This window comes from Eulemur rufifrons, chromosome 8 (assembly GCF_041146395.1).
Source record: "Eulemur rufifrons isolate Redbay chromosome 8, OSU_ERuf_1, whole genome shotgun sequence".
NCBI classification, from domain to species: domain Eukaryota; kingdom Metazoa; phylum Chordata; class Mammalia; order Primates; family Lemuridae; genus Eulemur; species Eulemur rufifrons.
In genome coordinates this window covers 113,287,541-113,305,310 of record NC_090990.1, presented here as the reverse complement: position 1 = coordinate 113,305,310, position 17,770 = coordinate 113,287,541, and the positions used below count along the sequence as shown (strand labels likewise).

The window sequence follows — 17,770 nt, the reverse complement described above, 5'->3', positions numbered from 1 at the left end:
ACAAATCCACAGTAATGCTCCCAGTGTGAAGCACCCCAGAGGCTCAAATCCCACCAGTGCGAATTAATCTTTCCCTCTGCTGAGCCCTGAAGCCCTCTGGCCTGTTCCATGTTGCAGCTACCATAGCTGCTGAGTTTAGAGTGGCCTTTCTGTTTCATTTCTGAGACAAGGCTGTCCTCCTCGTGGCAGGAAGCACCACACCCAGCCCCTTGCCAGGTACTCCATAAATGCTGCCTGGGGTGAAAGGAAAGTTCCATCCAGGTGCAGACGCTCCCTGTTTACTCCCAGCACCAGGTCTACTCTGAAAAGCTGCCGCTACAACTCTGGCTCTTGGGAGTTATTCGCTCTGCGCTGAGGTCTTGGTGTCCCTGGGCCTTGGAGCCATCCTGCAAGGCCTTGAGGTCTCTTGTGAGAGATTTCTCCCAAGAGTAGGGAAGGTGTTTAGGACTGTGTCTTCTGAGCCAATCCCCTGTTGTGGGAGCTAGTGAAGTTTCCAGCTGGCTTGGTGGGACCAGGACCAACAAGCACTTCCCCAGAAAGCTTCCTGTTGCTTCTACCTTCAAATATATTCAGAACTGCTCATTTCTCCCGTCTCCACTGCCACCACCCTCGGCCCCAGCCACCATCATCTCTTGTCTGGATTATTGTGGTAGCTTCTCCCCTACAGTGTATTTACTACCCAGCAGCCAGAGTGATCCCTTCACAATGTAAGTCAGTGGCTCAAAGCCCTCCAATGGCTTCCCATGCCAAGCAGAGTGAAAGAAAAGTCCTTGTGGTGGTCACAAGGATCCTGCATAAGCTACTTCCCCCATTACCTCTCTGGCCTCATCTCCCACTTACTGCCCTGTCCCCTGCTCACACAGCTGGACCATTTGGACCTTGCTACTTTTCTAAGAAGAGCACACCAAGGCCCCTCCTTCCTGACGGCCTTTGCATTTGCTGTTCCCTCTGCCTGGAATGCTGTTCCGCAAGCTATCCACATTCCTTCAGATCTCTGCTCAAATATCACCCCACCTGAGAGGCTCTTCTTGACCTCCTAATATAAAATAGCACTGCCCCTTGCTCCACCCAGCCCCACACTCAGCACTCCCTATCTGTCACATCATCCTTTATGTTTTTCTGTAGCCTGATATGACAGATTTATTTGTTTATCTAATTACCATCTGGTCCTGTCCACTAGCATGTAAGCTCCACAAGATCAGAGACTGTTTTCTCCACTGCTGTATTCCCAGTGCCTAGGAGGTACTCAATAAATATTTGTTGACTAGATAATAGAGTGGAGGGGAACATCATGGGAAAGAGCGCTTATCTATGGCTGCCCTTCTGCTCCTCCCTGGCCCGAGTCTGCAGGGGGTTGAGGGGTGGTACATAGCCAAGTAGCCAAAAGCAGCCGACAATGGCTGGATGCAAACTTTCCTTTCAAGAAAGTTCCAGCTCTGCTAAGGCTGAAGTCAGAACTACAGAATTCCCTGCTTGGCCTCGCCGTCTCCACTCTGCTCACAAATATCCTGTCTGACACGGCAATATGGCTAACATCTGGACAGCACTTTTGTTGGTTCTCACATGGCCAGAAGATAGTTATCAAATGAGAAAACTGAATCTGGGTAAGCTGAGGTACAACTTGTTTGCTTGAACAAATATTTATTGAAGTCCATAATATATCAGGCCCTGTCCTAGGCATGAATCATACAATGATCTCTGGAACAGAGATCTGCCCTTGAAGAGCTCACATCTCGGGGGAAAGACACATAAACAGCTGAAGTTAACAAAATATGGCAATGACAAGACAGAAAAATGCAAGGGCTGCAATGAGAAGCAAGAGGAGGGTACCCAGCTTCTGGAGGTCCAGGAAGGCCTCCTGGAGGAGGTGGTGTAGGGCGGAGTTTGAAGGATGACAGGAGTCGGCCAGACACAGGAGCAGAGTGACGGGTAGTCTCTGGAGCACCAGGAAGAGTGTTTGAGTTTAATGGAGGAGAATTGAGTCTCATTCAATTCATTTTGCCTGTACCTTACATTGGGCTGACATGCAATCGTGGTGCCTGTGTATTCTCAGAGACTGCCATGCCACCTGGAGTACAGGAGGCACTCAGGAAATGCTGAACAAGTGAAAGATTCCGGTTGGGATGCAGTTCTGTACCCTCTCTTAGGACTTTTAGCCCCAGAGAACAGTCAGTTAAGAAATGTCAACAGATAAAAGATTTTGAGGTCATCTGTTCCCAGTAAGTGTCCTAGGATCAGAGTCCCCTGGGCATGGACCCAACTGTTAGCCAGTGTTGAGGGCTAAGGTGCCTGCGCATTGGGAGGAGGGTTGATGAGTCTCAGAGGCAGTGGATAAAGGCGCAGACAGAACTTCAGGGATTGAAGGGTTAACAAAAACAGACCTCAGACTGGCTCCACTCTGGCACTGGGGGGAGCCCGATCAAGTACCCCATTCCTTGGTGTGCCTGTATTGATCGCCCAGGCCCAGTCTCCCGGCCTTGGCCTCCTGGAACCTCAGGCAGGCCCCTTCCAGGATTATGTTTTAAAGGGAAATGCAAATCACCTGGAGGCGGCTTCGTGCTTGGAAGAAGTAAAAATCGATTCTGTTTTCGTTAAAGTGATTGTTGGACACTGTCAAAAGCTCTCTCGTCTCAGAGCACAGGGTGACAGATAGGCTGCCGGTCTCAATTACATAACCGAGCCAACCGGCAGCAGCGGGCCATCTCGTTAGGCACCGACACTGCTCCATGCCCTTCTCTGAGACATTCAAGAGCAGCCTCATCCCGTCCAGGCCTGAAGCTGGCCCTCCATGGCCCTCGTGGAGGCTTGCTTACAACGCAGCTTCCTCCTGCATGCTCCCCCCTTCCCCCCAACCCCACTCAAGCTTCCCCCACGGACTGGCTCAGGCAGCCCAGGCCAATAGTGATGCCAAGCAAAGTCAAACAAGATTAAGAAAAATCTGCTTTGAAAAAGTTTACATCTCATAATACATTCCCAAACTAGTTATGTTGGTCTTATTTAATATTAGGAGTTCTATGTTATCCCTTACCTCTGTTAACTGAGATAATTGGGGATTTGTTTTATTTATAGCATCAATTATGAGCACAGAAATTAATCCTTGAATGGTACGTTAGGAAACTCAACTGTCAAGGGGGCTCAAGGCAAAACCTGGGCACAGTGAGGGGGGTCTTCCCCACCATCACAGGAGGCTGCAAAGGAAAGCCAGCCTCAAGCCCGGACAGCAGGTAGGCTGTTATTGTTCTTGTGTGCTTAAGGTATTTTGAGATATTAAAGAAACAGTAATAATTGGCTACAGGAGATCCCTCCCTGGAGGACACCTGAGTAACTCATCAGCGAGGTGTTGGGAAAACAGGCAGAGATGGCAAACTGAGCCAGGAAGAGCGAACGCCTTCATTTGGCATATCGGCTCTCAGCACGTCAGCCGGCCTTGCTTTGCAAAGGAGCTGGAGACAGACTCTCTCCAGACTGGTAATAGGAACTTGGGGAAGGAGTAGGGAGAGAGGGTCTGGACAAAAGAAAGAGGTGTTTGCTGGGAGCTGTTGGAAGCACTTGATCCATGGCAGAATATTGGTCCTTGATATTCCATAGCCACTTGGGGCTCAAATGCCAGTGTAGAGTAAGAAAAAGATGGGCTTTCTGGAATGGCTGAACAAGGCTACAACTAGTCAGTGAATGTGGTCAGGACAGAAACCAGCCAGGGGAGAGAGAACGGTTTCCAGGGTGGAGTCAGCAGATCCCCACAGTCCTGCCCAGCAGCAAAGGGGATGGATCTGACGAGAGTAAAAACTGCTCTCCTCCCTCCTGGGCGGCCACACCGGGGTAGAGCACACACAGAGCAGGGGCTGCAGGCTCAAATCTTGGATCCACCCTCGAGAGAGGACAGGTCGGTGTAGGAGGGACCGAGAACAGTATCAGACCAAGCAAACGGAGAAGGCACCCCATTCATACTGGCCCATCCATTAAAAAGCATTCTGCCAAGCACCTGCTATGTACAGCCAAGCAATGAGCCTGGAAATGGTGCCAACTGCCAACTCAGGTCAAAGTCAAAGTCGCTTGACCCAGCAGTGAGCTACACCAGCCAGGGTGGAGGGAAAGAAGAAGGCTGCTTTCTCATTACTTACCTGAGTTTAAGGAAGACACTACTAAAGGCTTCCTTTCTTGCCCATTTGTTTCCTCCCAGAGGCCAGACATTTTCATATATGGAGAAGGTAAAGCAAACTTATCCTTTGCTAGGTGTGGGGTGAGGAAGTCCACTGGGCCCACAGTCAGGGAAGCATGCCTGTCCCCTGTGCAGACATTCTTCCCTTCACTCTTGGGCACAGGCTGCCTCTTTCTCCCCAAGAAAGTAAATGTGAGGCCACGATTATCCACCCCTGATGCTGGACTTGACCCCTGATCCACAGGGTGAATGCCAAAGGAAATCAGCAATTTCCCCAGCAAGAGTAAAACACTGGATTTTGCTATAAAATCAGCCATTAATTTCTAAGGCAGTATTTAAATTGCCCAGAAGGAGATGTTTTATTTATAAAAATCTCTGGGTACCTAGTACAGTGCCTGGCATATAATCCTCAATGGACTGATGCTTTCCTGACTAGCAATATGACTAGAATAGAATATTATACCCTGAGGCCATAATAAAAAAGTAATAACCCTGAAGGTCTGATTTCTACTGAAGGGCCCTGATGGCACGGGGACAAGTGGAGTGCTAGAGTGAAAGGAGAAAGGGCACTGGAGACAGCCAGGCTGGTATTTGAAAAGCAGCTCTGCCCCTTATCAGCTACGGCTGTGGTCTCCAACCCTGGGCCACAGACCAGCACCAGTCCGTGGCCTGTTAGGGACCAGGCTGCAGAGCCCTGCCACCACCTCCCTCTTCCATGGAAAAATTGTCTTCCATGAACTTAGAAACTGGGAGGCCCTACACAGCAGGACGTGAGCGGCAAGTGAGGGTGCAAAGCTTCACCTGTACTTACAGCTGCTCCCCACCGCTGGCATCACCACCTGAACTCCGCTTCCCCCTCCACCCCGTACCCACCCCCCCCGCCCACCCTCCATCCATGGAAAAATTGTCTTCCATGAAACTCATCCCTGTTGCCAAAAAGGTTGGGGACCGCTGACTATGTGACTATGGGAATTTCCTTAATTTCTCTGAGCCTCACCTTCTGCGTCTTCATAGGATATAGAATTGTTCTTACAGAGCTGTTGTGAAGGCAGAGAGACAATATCTGCAAAGTGCTTAACACACAGCTGACACATAGTAGACAATCAGATGCTGTTATACTACTAATAAAAAGTAATGGGCAGGTAGCCAGTGACGTTTTCATTGATCCCCTCTATGACGATCCCGTTTGAACTCTGACACCCATCACCATGCCCTGTTTTGCTCCCCATGACAGTCCCAGAGCATCCCCCTGGTATCGTGAGACCCAACAGGCACACCTGAGGGCAATGGGCAGTCAGAGCCACATCAGGAGCTTGACCAGCAGTGGGAGGGGGGCACCTGGCCATGGGTGAGGTCTCCTTCAGGAAGGCGAAAGGGACGCCCAGGGTCAGCTTAGAAGGGATAAAGATGACTCCTCCTGACAGTGGCCAGCTCTCCAGCCCAGTTTATGCCATTATTCCAAAAAGATCTCATCTGCCACCTAAGCCAAGAGAAACAAGGTCAAATGACCAAACTTTCTTCCTCTGGGGAAGCAGCTATTTGAAGAGAGAGAGAGAGAGAGAATGTTGGAGTGCAAGGAAGGGGCAGGATGGCTCTGCCAGACAAGAGGTAAAGGGAGTGCTCCAATCAAACGTGGCCTTCACAAATGGATGAGATACCCTTGCTCTCCCCCTTGCTATTCCCTCCCTCTCATTTGTGGCAGAATGACAAATGTAATCATTTAAAAAGATCCTGTCATCTGCTCAGTCATTCCCAATAAGCACCCACAGCACTATGGAAAAACCAACACCACCACCATGGGGTTTCAGCCAGGAGAAAAATCAAATCATCAGGACGCCACCAACCAAATTGTCAAAGACCAAATGAAAAGCTTCATGAATTCTCCATCAGCAATATAACGCTTCCTGACCTAAGCAAATATAGACCTAGCATACGAATTGTGGAGGGATTTTGCATTAGCCTCAATGGCTTCCAACAGCTAAAGCAGAAACCCCTAACAAATCTGTCTCCATAAAGCTGCCTTTATTGGCTCTAATCCTTTTAGGGTGCAGACTATAATCTCCTTCCTGAGCCCCCTTACTTTAATGGTTCACACCCCAGCACCATAAATACATTTCGGTGACCTCAGCTAGAAAGGAGAGATGGAAGAGACAGAGCCACCATGACCTCACAGAGCACCTGACCCTCCCTCTGATGATATTGCTGCTTCTGTGTTTGACCACATGATCTATACAGACCATCTCACGGTCGCCCAGGTAGGCCAGGTCATTCCTTCACTGCCTCAGCTGAGAAAGCAGGACGTTCCTCCTTTAGTGAGAAAAAACAAATCAGGTGCCTTGCTTTGCAGAAAACCCAAGTTCAGAGTCAAAGAAAGTCCACTCAGGGCTACTGCATTCTTGAGCATCCGTGGTAGCAGAGAAGAAAAGTAAGGCAAAAGAGATGATGGCCTGAAAATATACTATGATACAAAGAAGAAACGTAGAAGGGACAGGCGCAGTGGCTCACGCCTGAAATCCTAGCACTCTAGGAGGCCAAGGCGGGTGGATAGCTTGAGGTCAGGAGTTTGAGACCAGCCTGAGCAAGAGCGAGACCCGTCTCTACTAAAAATAGAAAGAAATTATATGGACAACTAAAAATATATACAGAAAAAAATTAGCCGGGCATGGTGGTGCATGCCTGTAGTCCCAGCTACTCGGGAGGCTGAGACAGGAGGATCGCTTGAGCCCAGGAGTTGGAGGTTGCTGTGAGCTAGGCTGACGCCATGGCACTCTAGCCCAGGTAACAGAGTGAGACCCTGTCTCACAAAAAAATAAAAAAAAAAAAAAAGAAAGAAAGAAAGAAAGAAAGGTAGAAGGATCCAAAAATCGTGCTGTTGGTGTCTTCTCTTAATGGAAATCTGAACCCTCCTTCCAACATTCAAGGAACTTCCCCTCAATCCCTTTCTTCCCCATCCACTGTCCTGTCTTTCTCCTGGTGGCAGCCCTTATATGCACAGACACATATAAGAATGCAGCTATCACCCCACCCTGAGGCATCATACACACACACAATGCAAGGCTGAAAAAAGAAGTGGTGACTTAATTTTTCCAAGTTGTATAAAATACATGCCCCACCTCCAAAACAAAACTCAATTCTGAGCAAGCTATCACGCCCAAACACACACTCAGGGGCGCTTTCCCCTTCAGATGCTGCAACTTCCCCTGTTCCCACAACCCGGTGACAGGCCCCCTTCCTCCTGTCCCCAATCCTGACAACACCCAACGCTCCCTGGGCCATCCAGCCTCTGCCCTCGTCTTGACCACGAGGGCTGACTTACCCCAGTGTGGTCATGGTGACAATGGTGTACCAAAAAGAAGCAGGGATGCTCGTGAACTTGCTGGCCGAGGAGCCCTTCTCGGCATAAAACATCACAGTGGCAAAGATGATGATGGCCATGGTGAGGGAGAAGAGCAGAAAGCCGAGTTCAGAGGCACAGCTCTTCAGTGTGTAGCCCAGGATCCGCAAGCCCTGGGAGTGGCGGGAGAACTTGAAAATCCGGAAGACGCGGAAGACGCGGAGCGTGACAAAGGCCCCGGACACGTCCTCGTTGTCAGTCATGACCAGGCCGATGTAGTAGGGCATGATGGCCACCACGTCGATGATGCTCATCACGCTGCGGATGAAGCGGTAGCGGCTGGGCGCGGCGAAGAGCCGGAGCAGGTACTCCACCGTGAAGATCATGACGCAGGCGGTGTCCAGGCAGAAGAAGGCCACCGAGTAGCGCTCCCCGCACGGCAGCTCCTTGCTGCCCGGGACCGTGCCGCACGGCACCGTCTCCACCACGTTGGTGATGACCGAGACGGCAATGAAGAAGCCAGTCACGTAGTAGAAGACCAGGGCCAGGGTGCTGGTGTGCGGGTTCTCGAAGGCCCGCCACATGGTCTGGCGGAAGCTGAGCGAGGGCATGGACTCCTGGTTGTTCTCCGAGTCGTTGTCGTCCATGAGCCGCTCGGCGTTCTCCCTCTTGCGGTCTTTGTACTCCTCGTAACAGCAGTCGCCGATGATCTCGGGGAGGATGCCGTAGAAGGCCAGCTCGTCGTCGTAGGCGGAGATGCACTCGTAGCGCGGGTAGTGCAGCTTGCCGGTGCGGTAGAAGTTGAGCACGCAGCGGAACACCTCCGGGTCGCGGTCGAAGAAGTACTCCTTGGTGTCCTCGTTGAAGAAGAACTCCTTCTCCGTGCTGCCCAGCAGCGTGTCCGGGTAGCGCTCCAGCGTGGTCCTCCAGGTCTGGAACCTCCGCCCGCTCACGTTGAGGACGATCAGTTCATCCTGCCGCTTGTTCTTGTCGGCCGGGGCCAGGGGCATGGGGCAGTTGGCCACCGGCATCCACCCGATGGCCGCGGCCCGGGCAAAGGGCAGCCAGGCTGCAACTCCGGCCGCCATGGCCACTCCAGCTCCTGGGCCGGCAGCTGCGCGGACGCTTTGCACACCAGCTTGGAGTTAGTTCAGCGACCCCTGGGAAACGGGAGAGGAGAACAGAGAAAGGGGTGAGCCCATATTGATTGACAGGTAGGAATGGGACACAGGGAAGGGTCATTGGTGAGTGAAACGGCAAAACTCGCCAAAGCAAACTAATGAAACTGAAATCACCACCACAGAGAAGGGACCTGATGCTTTGCTGTCCTCCCCAGGTAGAGAGAGCACCTAGCACAGGGCAGTGCAGCAGGGCGAGATCACCAGATGTTTCCGACTGCCTGACAAACTGTCAAGTGCCAAGAGGGCTCAGGAGCGTTTAGAGGGAAGGCCTCTTTAGCAGGAAGATCTGGGAAGACGCGGGTAATAATCAGCTTTGAAAGGTTATGGCGTTATTATGAATTTAAATTGGGAGAGGGTAAGTGAGTTCTCATTAAACGAATTTAAAAGTGGGATAAACATGCTAATTTTTATTTCATTCTTCACCCACCAGGGTAATCAGGAATGGGGTGTAGATGAAGGGGACCAGGTGCACACATTCTTTCTACTCCTCCCTGGTGAGGAGGAGGCTGGGGCTGCCCATGTCTAGAAGATTCTCTGAGATGGCAGGTGACCACAGTAGGCCCAGGGCTTGGTGAAGCTTTCGCCCCAACTCCCACAGAGAAGACTGTCTTGGGTGGAGAGGTACTCTGTGGGACACTTGGTTCCCAATCCTTGCCTTAGCAACCTAATGTCTGATTTCAGCCATCAGGGCCATGATGGAAAGACATGGGAAAGGTTGTAAGGCTGAGCAAGGTCTCTTTCCCCACCCCGTGAGGGACGTCTTGGATTCTTGGTTCACCTGACTTCCATGCATTGTCCCTCTCCCACAGAGGAAGCTGATCCACGCTCACTGCCATCCCTAGATTCCTTGCCTCCTGTCTCCATCTGCCCACCCTCTGTATCTCCCTTGGCTTATATAACAATACTCCTTCCCATGCCAGCCTCTCTCACCTGGCCCCCACTCCACCCTCAGATATTTTTCCAGAGCTGGGACACCTTGTCCCTTCACCCACACCTCTCTGAACCACACTGTGTACACACTTCCCCATCACCTGCCTGGATGGAGGGAACAGTGACATGGAGAATTATATTTGGCTTTGGGAAACAGATTTACCTTCCCAAATCTGGCTTTTTAAAGATGATAGTGAAATGACTCTGCAGTCCCCAAATGTATACCATCTGTGGGAAGGCATGTGGTGACACAGAAACACACGTAACAGCAACGGGAAATTGCTTGGGGTTGGCACATTCATCTCCACTAATCCTAAACTGATCACACAGAACAAATCCTAACTCAGAATTATTTAGACCCTCTGGGATTCAGTTGTTTTGATTCTATGTTTAAATAAACAAAGCAGGAGTGACTCTTAGAATATATATTTTTTGTTACCCAAAGACTTGTAGTGGGATTTGGTCTTCATCTCTGTCTGCAAAGCTCGTTCGCCTTCTCCTGACTTCCAACTCTTCTCGGTTTTTCAGATTTCTACCTCCTCTCACTCCCGGGCTGCCACTGGACTTTTCTACTTGGATGCCTCTACAACTGGACAAGTTTAAAAAGGACCTACCTCCTTGCAAAAAGCTGTTCTTTCACCTTTTGCTCATGGTATCCCTAACCGCAGGCCTGCCACTTTGACCATCTTTCTCCAAAGAGTTGTCAAATAATGAGACAGTAGCTCTTACTGTTTTCATGAAGGCCCAAAGTCACTCTCACTATCACCTCCTTTCTCCTATTCCCCTGAAATCCATTGTGTTCAGAGTAATCTCCCTAAAGCAAGATTCTCATTGTGTTTTACCCCACAGCCTATAAAATAAAGTACAAACTCCTTGGCTCAGTATTCCAGCATTTCTACAAATAGATTCTGGCTTCAAATTCCAGCCCAATGGCTCAAATACCCATTCTAGCAAGCCTGGCTCATGGACAGACCCTGGGGAGGTCTGTCTCTGGACCACTCCTCCTGCTGATGGGAATATCTGTCACCTTCACTGCTCCTATTAAGATCCTACCATTCATTATTCTCTGTGATGCCTCCTCCTCTCCCCCACTATGAGATTCTCTCCTTCCTTTGGGGCTCTCAGCACTTTGTTTACCCCTCCTCTCTAGCACCTATCACTGCCGCCCCTCCCCCCCACCCCCGGCCAGGATTACGGATACTTTATACATGTCTTATTAGTAGTAATGGCTAACAATAATTGATCATTGACTATATACATGGCATTAGACTGTCTCCCATGGATTATCTCATTTAATCCTCACGGCAACCCCAGGAAGAAGAATCTACTGTGTCCCCCATTCCACAGATAAGGAAAGCTAAAGCTTACTGAAATGTAGCAGTCTGACAACCCAAAAGTGCAGAACAGGGATTCCACCTGAGGCAGTTTGCTGAGTGCTGTGTGCCAGGCACAGTGCCACATGCTTACATGGAACGTCTCAACTGATCCCACCAGCAACCTGTGGGGTAGATGCCACTATAGGCCTTGTTTTGCCTACAAAAGAAAGGTGAAGCATACGAAGTTATAATAATTGTCTAAAGGATGTAATAAGTAGGCAGAGCAATTTAAACCCAAGCAGTCTCAATGTAGAGTTCAAGAGTATAGCCTCTCTCCTGATTTTCCTATCCCACACTAAGGTCTTTAAGGGGAAAGGCCATGAGGCCTCAACATTTATATAACAACCAGGAGGTAGCACAGTGCACTGCATCAGGAGGTACTCAAGCTGAGAACCGCGGTTTTATAGACACTATTTGTATTCCATCAATTTTACTCCATGCTTTGCTAATGTATTTCAGGGGTCGTTAAGGGTAGGTGTTCTGTCTCCAAACAGTAAATTCTGAAGACAGATCTGAATCAAAAGAATCCAGTTCAAGTGTCTGCCTCTGATTCGATGGACCCTCAGTCAAGTTTTCTCAAGGAGTCAATCTCTGCCTCAGTTTCCCCATATGCATGCTAAGGGGAATTTTCATAGGTCCCTCTGCTCCCTAATAAAGGGAGGTTGGTTCAGTTGCTACTGAAGACAACAGGAATGACAATGACATTTCCCATAAGCGTCACCACTCAGAGAATAGAAAAACAGCACAAGCCTGATGAGCTCTTTATTATAGGAACAGAGGGAGCTGAGGAAAGAATGAGAATCGTTCATCCGCAGCAGTAGGTAATCCACTGGCCGCTGCTGGACAATTCGGGAACACATTTCATATCTATCCTGCATTTTATATCTTTCTTCAAGAAATTTACAACTAACTATACTTTCTTTAGGACTAGGAGACTTTGTAGTTCTTCAGCATACACTGAACTAGGTTTTCTAAAGGACAAGGGAGGTTTGAGAAGCAAGACCACAATTTAAACCCTGGTCACAGATTATTCCAATTCAGACTTAGTTAACATTTCCTGAGCACTGACAATGCTCTGGGCACTGTCCTAGGCACTTTTACATACAACATTTAATTTATTCCCACAAAAATTCTGTTATATAGTCATGTCTGCCACAGATTACAGGTAGGAGACTGAGACTCAGAAAGTTGCCTTCAAAGTGGCTAATTCCATGGGAGTTGATGATTTTCAAATAGACTATCGATCAGTCACTGCCAAATGGCTTTCCTGATACAGGTGTAGCCAAATACTGATGTTCCCTATGGAAGAGAGCAGGATGCAGAGACTTCCCCGACCCCCTTCCCTCCTTCCCTAGGCAGCAAAGAACAAGGGCTCATGAGGCCTTGCATTCCTGTTTCAGTTCTATCTTGAATTTGTGAAAGCAAGCCACTGTCACGATCTCTGGGCCTCAGAGTTTTCATCTGTAAAATGAGAGAATTGGACAAGAAAGTGACAAGGGACCATTTGGCTCAAATAATCCCTGACTCTACTGGATCCAGGACACCAAGGCTATAGCTAAAGTCTCACTGAGACCTCTTCAAGACACTCGCCCATGCAAAGAGGGAAGCAGAGCATTTGGGCTTGTTGCGGTGGGGATGGAGTTAGCCTGAGCCTTATCTTAGCAAACGGAGTTCTGGGAATTCCTGATGAGACTGGTGCCCAGAACAAGGCACACAAACTGCGTCACTTGGAACCCAAGGCAATCCAAGGTGTAGACCACCCATAGAGCCCCTGGCTACCCACCTGAAGAGTAAAGGGGACCAGGCTCCCAGACCTGGACTTCTGACTCTTAACATCCCTACTTTATCCCAGAATGGAGCTCAGAGAGGCAGGACACTGAGGGGTCCAAGTGTCAAAGAGTAAGAGACCACTGAATCAGGAGGTACCCTGTGGAACCCTGCTTGGCCAGACTCTCAGCTCTGCCCCCTGAGAGGATGTTGCCCTTATCCTTCCATTCTCCAAGTGCTGCTCCACCCTGACTCCTAAGCCTTAATGCCATATACCTGTCCCTGCCAATCGGAGCCGTATAATGCTACCCTCTCCACCCCACACCAATCTCCTCTCCTCCAAGGGCCATGAGTATTTTACAAACTGCTTTCAGATGAATATTTGAGAGCTCAAGGGAAGGAAAAAACACCCCCTCCCTATCTATCATAAAAGCCTCTGGTCCCACAGCCAAACTTTTACTCCATTCCTAATCCAGGACAATCTTCCTAAAGAAGGCCAGGCAAACACCAGGCTGTCTCCAGAGGCTCAGAACCTGTTCCCTGGTAAAAGAAAAGAAAAAAAAAAAAAAAAAAAAGGGACCAAAAAAGGAGCAATTACCCCATTGTTACTTTGTGTGTGGGGTGGGGGGGGGTGGAAGGGAAGGACAAGTGTCCCGCCAGATACCATGCCCAAGGCCATACTGGCCATACCTGACACACAACCCTGCAGGTATGATCTGGCTCAAGTAGGACTTCTCCATGGCTCATACCACAGCGCTCACCTCCCGGAGCCAGCCTGGGTATGAATTCTTGCAACAGGCACAACAGTGCGGCCCCATTTCCAGCCAATGGCACTGCACATGCCTCAAATGCCAAGGTTTTACTAGGACGTGGACGCCTTACGAATGAAAAATCTGAAGCTATTTTTGTTTTTGGCAGAAGAGTTTGACAGTGGGAAAGATGTGGGGGGAAGGCTGGAAAAGAGATTTAAAACAGGTGAGCTCTGAAAACGAAAAAGGTAGAAAATCCTGAAAAAGAGAAATATGTTTCCCCCTGCTCTAAAAAGTCAGCTGCCCCATTAAGCAGCTTCTGTTTTGGAGGCAGAGGGCCAAAAGTGGGCAGAGTGACCAGATAGCCTGGCCTGGGGGTTGACACCTAGTTGAGGATAGGCATAAGGTAGCAAAAATAGCGTGTCACCTGTCTGCCCTTCAATGACCTCAGTGGGGAGTCTCTGGAAACTTAACTTTCCACAATCTTACCTCACATCCATTAGCCCAGAATGGGGCCAGTCTGGGGACAGGAGAAAGTGTCCATGAGCTAGGGGGTTTCTCGAGTATCCACAAGATTCGGGTAGGTAGGCATAAAATTGACAGGGTGGACCAAGCTGGGGATCCTTGGGGCACAGGCCTGGAATCTATACACTGATCCTCTTCTCTGGCAGTGCCACTCTTAGGCTGGCCAGGGCACTTTCCTGAACTCTTTTTTTCTCCAGCCTCCTCAACAGCAAAAGGGAACAAGCTACTAATCTTTCTTCCTCTGGGGGTCCCTTGTGTACTTGCATTTTGTTGCATTCAAGTAGCGACAAGGAAAAACAAACACATCAATTCCCTTCTGTGTGCCAACATGTCCACATGGGGAAATGTACACACGCTTTGTATTGAATTCGTGCACGCCCAGGAGCCCTTTCTACAGACATTGAACATCCAGTCTCCCCTGAAGTAACGGTAAACAAGGCATAAATTTAACCATCACGTACATTCATGCAAAATACAGCAACGCACGCCTGGCCTTACAAGCAGATCACACTGTGCTTAGGACCCCGAGAAAGTTCAGACGCTCTCTCCTAAATACACGGAAGCTTTTCCTTGCTGTAAGAATTCCAGGTCTGGAACCTCTGCCTGTTGCTAATATATCAGGGCTGCCCGGGATAAAAGCAGAACATCTTGGACCTGATTCAAACGTCAACATTAAGCAAGCACAGGAATTTAGTTGATTCCAGGTAACTTCTCCGCCCAGCCCCTTCCGCCCCCCACCCCCAGTGTAAACACCTCGCAAAGTGAGTCTTTCTGAACTCCCCTCCCCAGGGCCGCGATGGCCCTTGATGTCACGTGGAGACCTTTCCCAGAGCTCGCAGCGTGGAAGCAGCGTCGGGCAGAACCAGACGGACGGGCCCCCGGCCTCTGGTAGGCACATCGCCAGCTCGCGGGGCTGGAGAACTTTGCGAAGCGCCCCAAACCGCTCCTGGTTTCCACTCTCAGCCATTTCTCTCCTTCTCCCCTCACAAAGAGCGGGGATGGAGCAAGCCTTCGCCACCTGTCTCCGGCACCCGCCGAGGGAAGGCAGGCCAATGGAAAGAGGGCAGAGGTTCACACCCCACCCCCAAACCTCACAGCTCCTGGCTGTCCGGAGGTGGCTCCACAGCCCGAGGGAACCGACGCCCCCAGGCCGGCTGCCTGCTCCCCCACGGCACGCGCCCCACCCCCAATCTTTCCGGCGCCCCAGCGCCCACCCACCCGGGCGCGGGAGTGGGAGGGTGCCGCGTGGGCAGCTGGAGCAACAGGCGTGGGAGCAGCGCTCCTCGCACTTCCTGGCTCCAGAAGGCTCGGTCGCGTCCCTCTTACCTTCGGCGAAGCAAGCCCGGGCCCCGCGCCCCGCGCCCCGCGCGCGCGAGGAAGCTGCGGCCGGGAGCCGGGGCCGCGGAGGCGCCGAGCGCCCAGCAGCGCAGGGAAGCGCCCAGCAGCCGCCGCTTGCGCGGCTCCTCCTCGCCAGCGAAGTCTCGCTCGCTCCCTCCCTCGGTCGGTTCGTGCGTCCGTCCGTCCGTGGGGCCCTCCCTCCCCCTCCGCTGCTGCCGCCGCCGCCGCCGCCGCCGCCGCCGCCGCCGCCACCGCCGCCGCTCCAGCCCCGGCTCGGCAGCGCGTCCCCTCCCCGCCTCGCCGCTCCGCTCGCGGGCTCGCGGGCTCGCGGGCTCCCTCGCTCGCTCCCTGCCCCCGCCGCTGCCGGCGCCGTGCGGACCGGAGCCCGGCCGGCCACGGGCTGCCTCTCCCGAGGTCCCTCTCCCGAGGGGGGTGGCTGTAGGGGCGCGGCGCGGGCGGGGCGGAGATGAGAGTCCGGGGGAGGCGGCGAGGCTGCGCCCTCGGCTCCCTACCGATCCCCGCGGGCCGAGCGGCCCCAGGCCCGGCCGGAGAGCTCCGAGTCTCCAGGCAGCGGAGCGAGAGAGGAGGAGGACCCGGAGTCTCGCCGCGGGAGGGTGCCCAGGGCGAGGGCGTGCGAGGGGGAGTGACTCCGCGCGCGAGGGTGTATGTGAGAGTGTGCGTGTGTGTCTGTGTGTGTGTGTATAGAGGGGCGCGCGCGTGAGCGGGGGTGGGGAGACGAGGCAGAGCCTGGTGCGTCTCCCCGGGCGAGTGGAGGAATCCTAGGGTGTGCCTGGAGGTGGCGGAGTGTACCGACGCGGGTGTGAGCGCCCGTGCTGGCGAGGGTGGGCACGGGGGGAGCGTGGCAAGGTGAGCTTGGCTTGGGGGTGGGGGAGGAGCGGAGAGTACGGCGTGAGCGTGAGTTCGGGGGCGTATGTGGCTGGGGACCCGAGAAGAGGTGGCAGGGAGCGCCGGCGTTTGCGCGCGTGGGGTATGTGCACCTAACTGGGTGTCTCTTTCTTAACGACTGTCCACACGGCAGCAGCACCGGCTTGAAGCCAAGCCGGGCCACCTCGGAAAGTGGAGCCCGCCGCCGCGCAAGCTTCCTGGCTCGCCCCCGGCTCTTAGCTAGGTGTGCCGAGGCTGGAGAGGTCTCAGGAGGACATACTGCCCTTAGCCTACGTAAGAGCACCATTGGAAGGTCAGGATTCGCCCTCTTGTCCCGCCACATGTTCCCAGTACTCAGAACCGAGAGTCTGGACTTGGGAGCGTGAACTCTCATACCCGAACCAGTCCCCTTGCTCCTGGAGCCGGCCCAGTCCCTCGATCCCTCCCTGAAGCGCATGGGTCCCCACTGCCCTGTGCCTCATCTACCCAGGATGAGGAGTGGGAGGTCTGCGTGTGCCCACAGGCTGGGTGTCCGGCCCGGATTCCCACCCTCAGGGCCGCGGCGCGCAGAGGGCGCAGTCCCCGCCGCTGGGCGGACCGGCGGCTCCGGCTTTCTCCGGTGTCTCCAGCCTCTGTGCTTGGAATCCCAGATCGTGGCCTGGCGCTTGGGAGGCGAGGCAGCTCCGTGCCTCTGCAGGGACGCGAACGCTTGGCTTGAGCGATCACAGTTCTGGGGGTGGAGAGGTGCGTGCTGCGACAGAAACCTAGAGAAATGGAAAGTGTGCGGTGACCAGGAGGGTGTACTTGAAAGGGCTGTTCTAGATCCGGGGCTGGAAAAGGACCTCTCTGAGTCCAGAACCGGGCTTCTGGCTTGTGAGAACCCCTAGCCCTGTTCCAGATTCAAGGGTAGGGGTTGGTAAATTGTGGTCACAGCCCCTTGTGGGAGGGACCCTGGCAGCTTAGAGCCCCGCATTCACTCACTCTGGCACACTCCCCAAAGCCCCCTTCAGTGTATCAGTCTGAAAGGTGCACAATTGGCCCTTCAAAAGGTGGGCGTGGGCCCCATTAGCATTTGCCAGGAGTCCCAGAGCTGCGTGAGATTTGCATACAGTAATAATGATTAACAACACTGCCACTCCCTGGCAGACAGGGGAAGAATTCAGGGAAGGCCCTGGCACTGCTCCCACCTCCCTCTTCTCTTCCCTCTGGGGAAGAGCTAATTTTCTCACTACTGCACACCTCCACTGCTCTGACCCCTGGGAGAAGGTACTTCAGAGCCTGGGTGGTCGGGTCTCAGGAGGGGCAGTTTCCTTCTGTCCTCCAACCCATGTTCAACTCAGAAGAGTTAAAACCCAGTATTTTATTTCTGCCCAAGTTTGAACTCCTGTACATTCCCACTGTTGTTTTGCATCTTGAGGGCAGCTCAGGGGCTGGGTCTGCCTCAAAGCTTGGAGGCTTTGGGGAACAGTGAGCTGGAGACATTGTTTCTTCCCTGGAGAGGTCAACTAATGGGACAATTGTGACCT

At 52.3% G+C, this 17,770-nt stretch overlaps 1 protein-coding gene and 1 long non-coding RNA gene across 4 annotated transcripts in view; one reads left to right on the top strand and one right to left on the bottom strand.

Moving 5' to 3' along the window:
- KCND3 (potassium voltage-gated channel subfamily D member 3) overlaps positions 1-15,534 on the bottom strand; it is a 206,986-nt gene extending 191,452 nt beyond the window's left edge. Inside the window, exons 1-2 of one of the 2 annotated variants that reach the window (XM_069480835.1) lie at positions 15,348-15,534; positions 7,476-8,653 (exon numbers count right to left, since the gene is read on the bottom strand). In XM_069480835.1, coding sequence (XP_069336936.1) covers positions 7,476-8,581 — 1,106 coding nt within the window. In that variant the 5' untranslated portion in view covers positions 8,582-8,653; positions 15,348-15,534. Of the gene's footprint in view, positions 1-7,475; positions 8,654-15,347 lie in introns of those variants that run through there. The other variant, XM_069480837.1, reaches the window with a different exon arrangement.
- Positions 8,647-10,440, top strand: LOC138390895 (uncharacterized). 2 transcript variants are annotated; one of them, XR_011234591.1, is made up of 4 exons: positions 8,647-8,707; positions 8,830-8,974; positions 9,105-9,220; positions 10,133-10,440. It is a non-coding gene; the product is annotated as an uncharacterized lncRNA (long non-coding RNA). The 2 variants fall into 2 exon arrangements; XR_011234590.1 differs by lacking the exon at positions 10,133-10,440 and having other exon boundaries at positions 9,105-9,469.
- Positions 15,535-17,770: the final 2,236 nt, after the last annotated feature.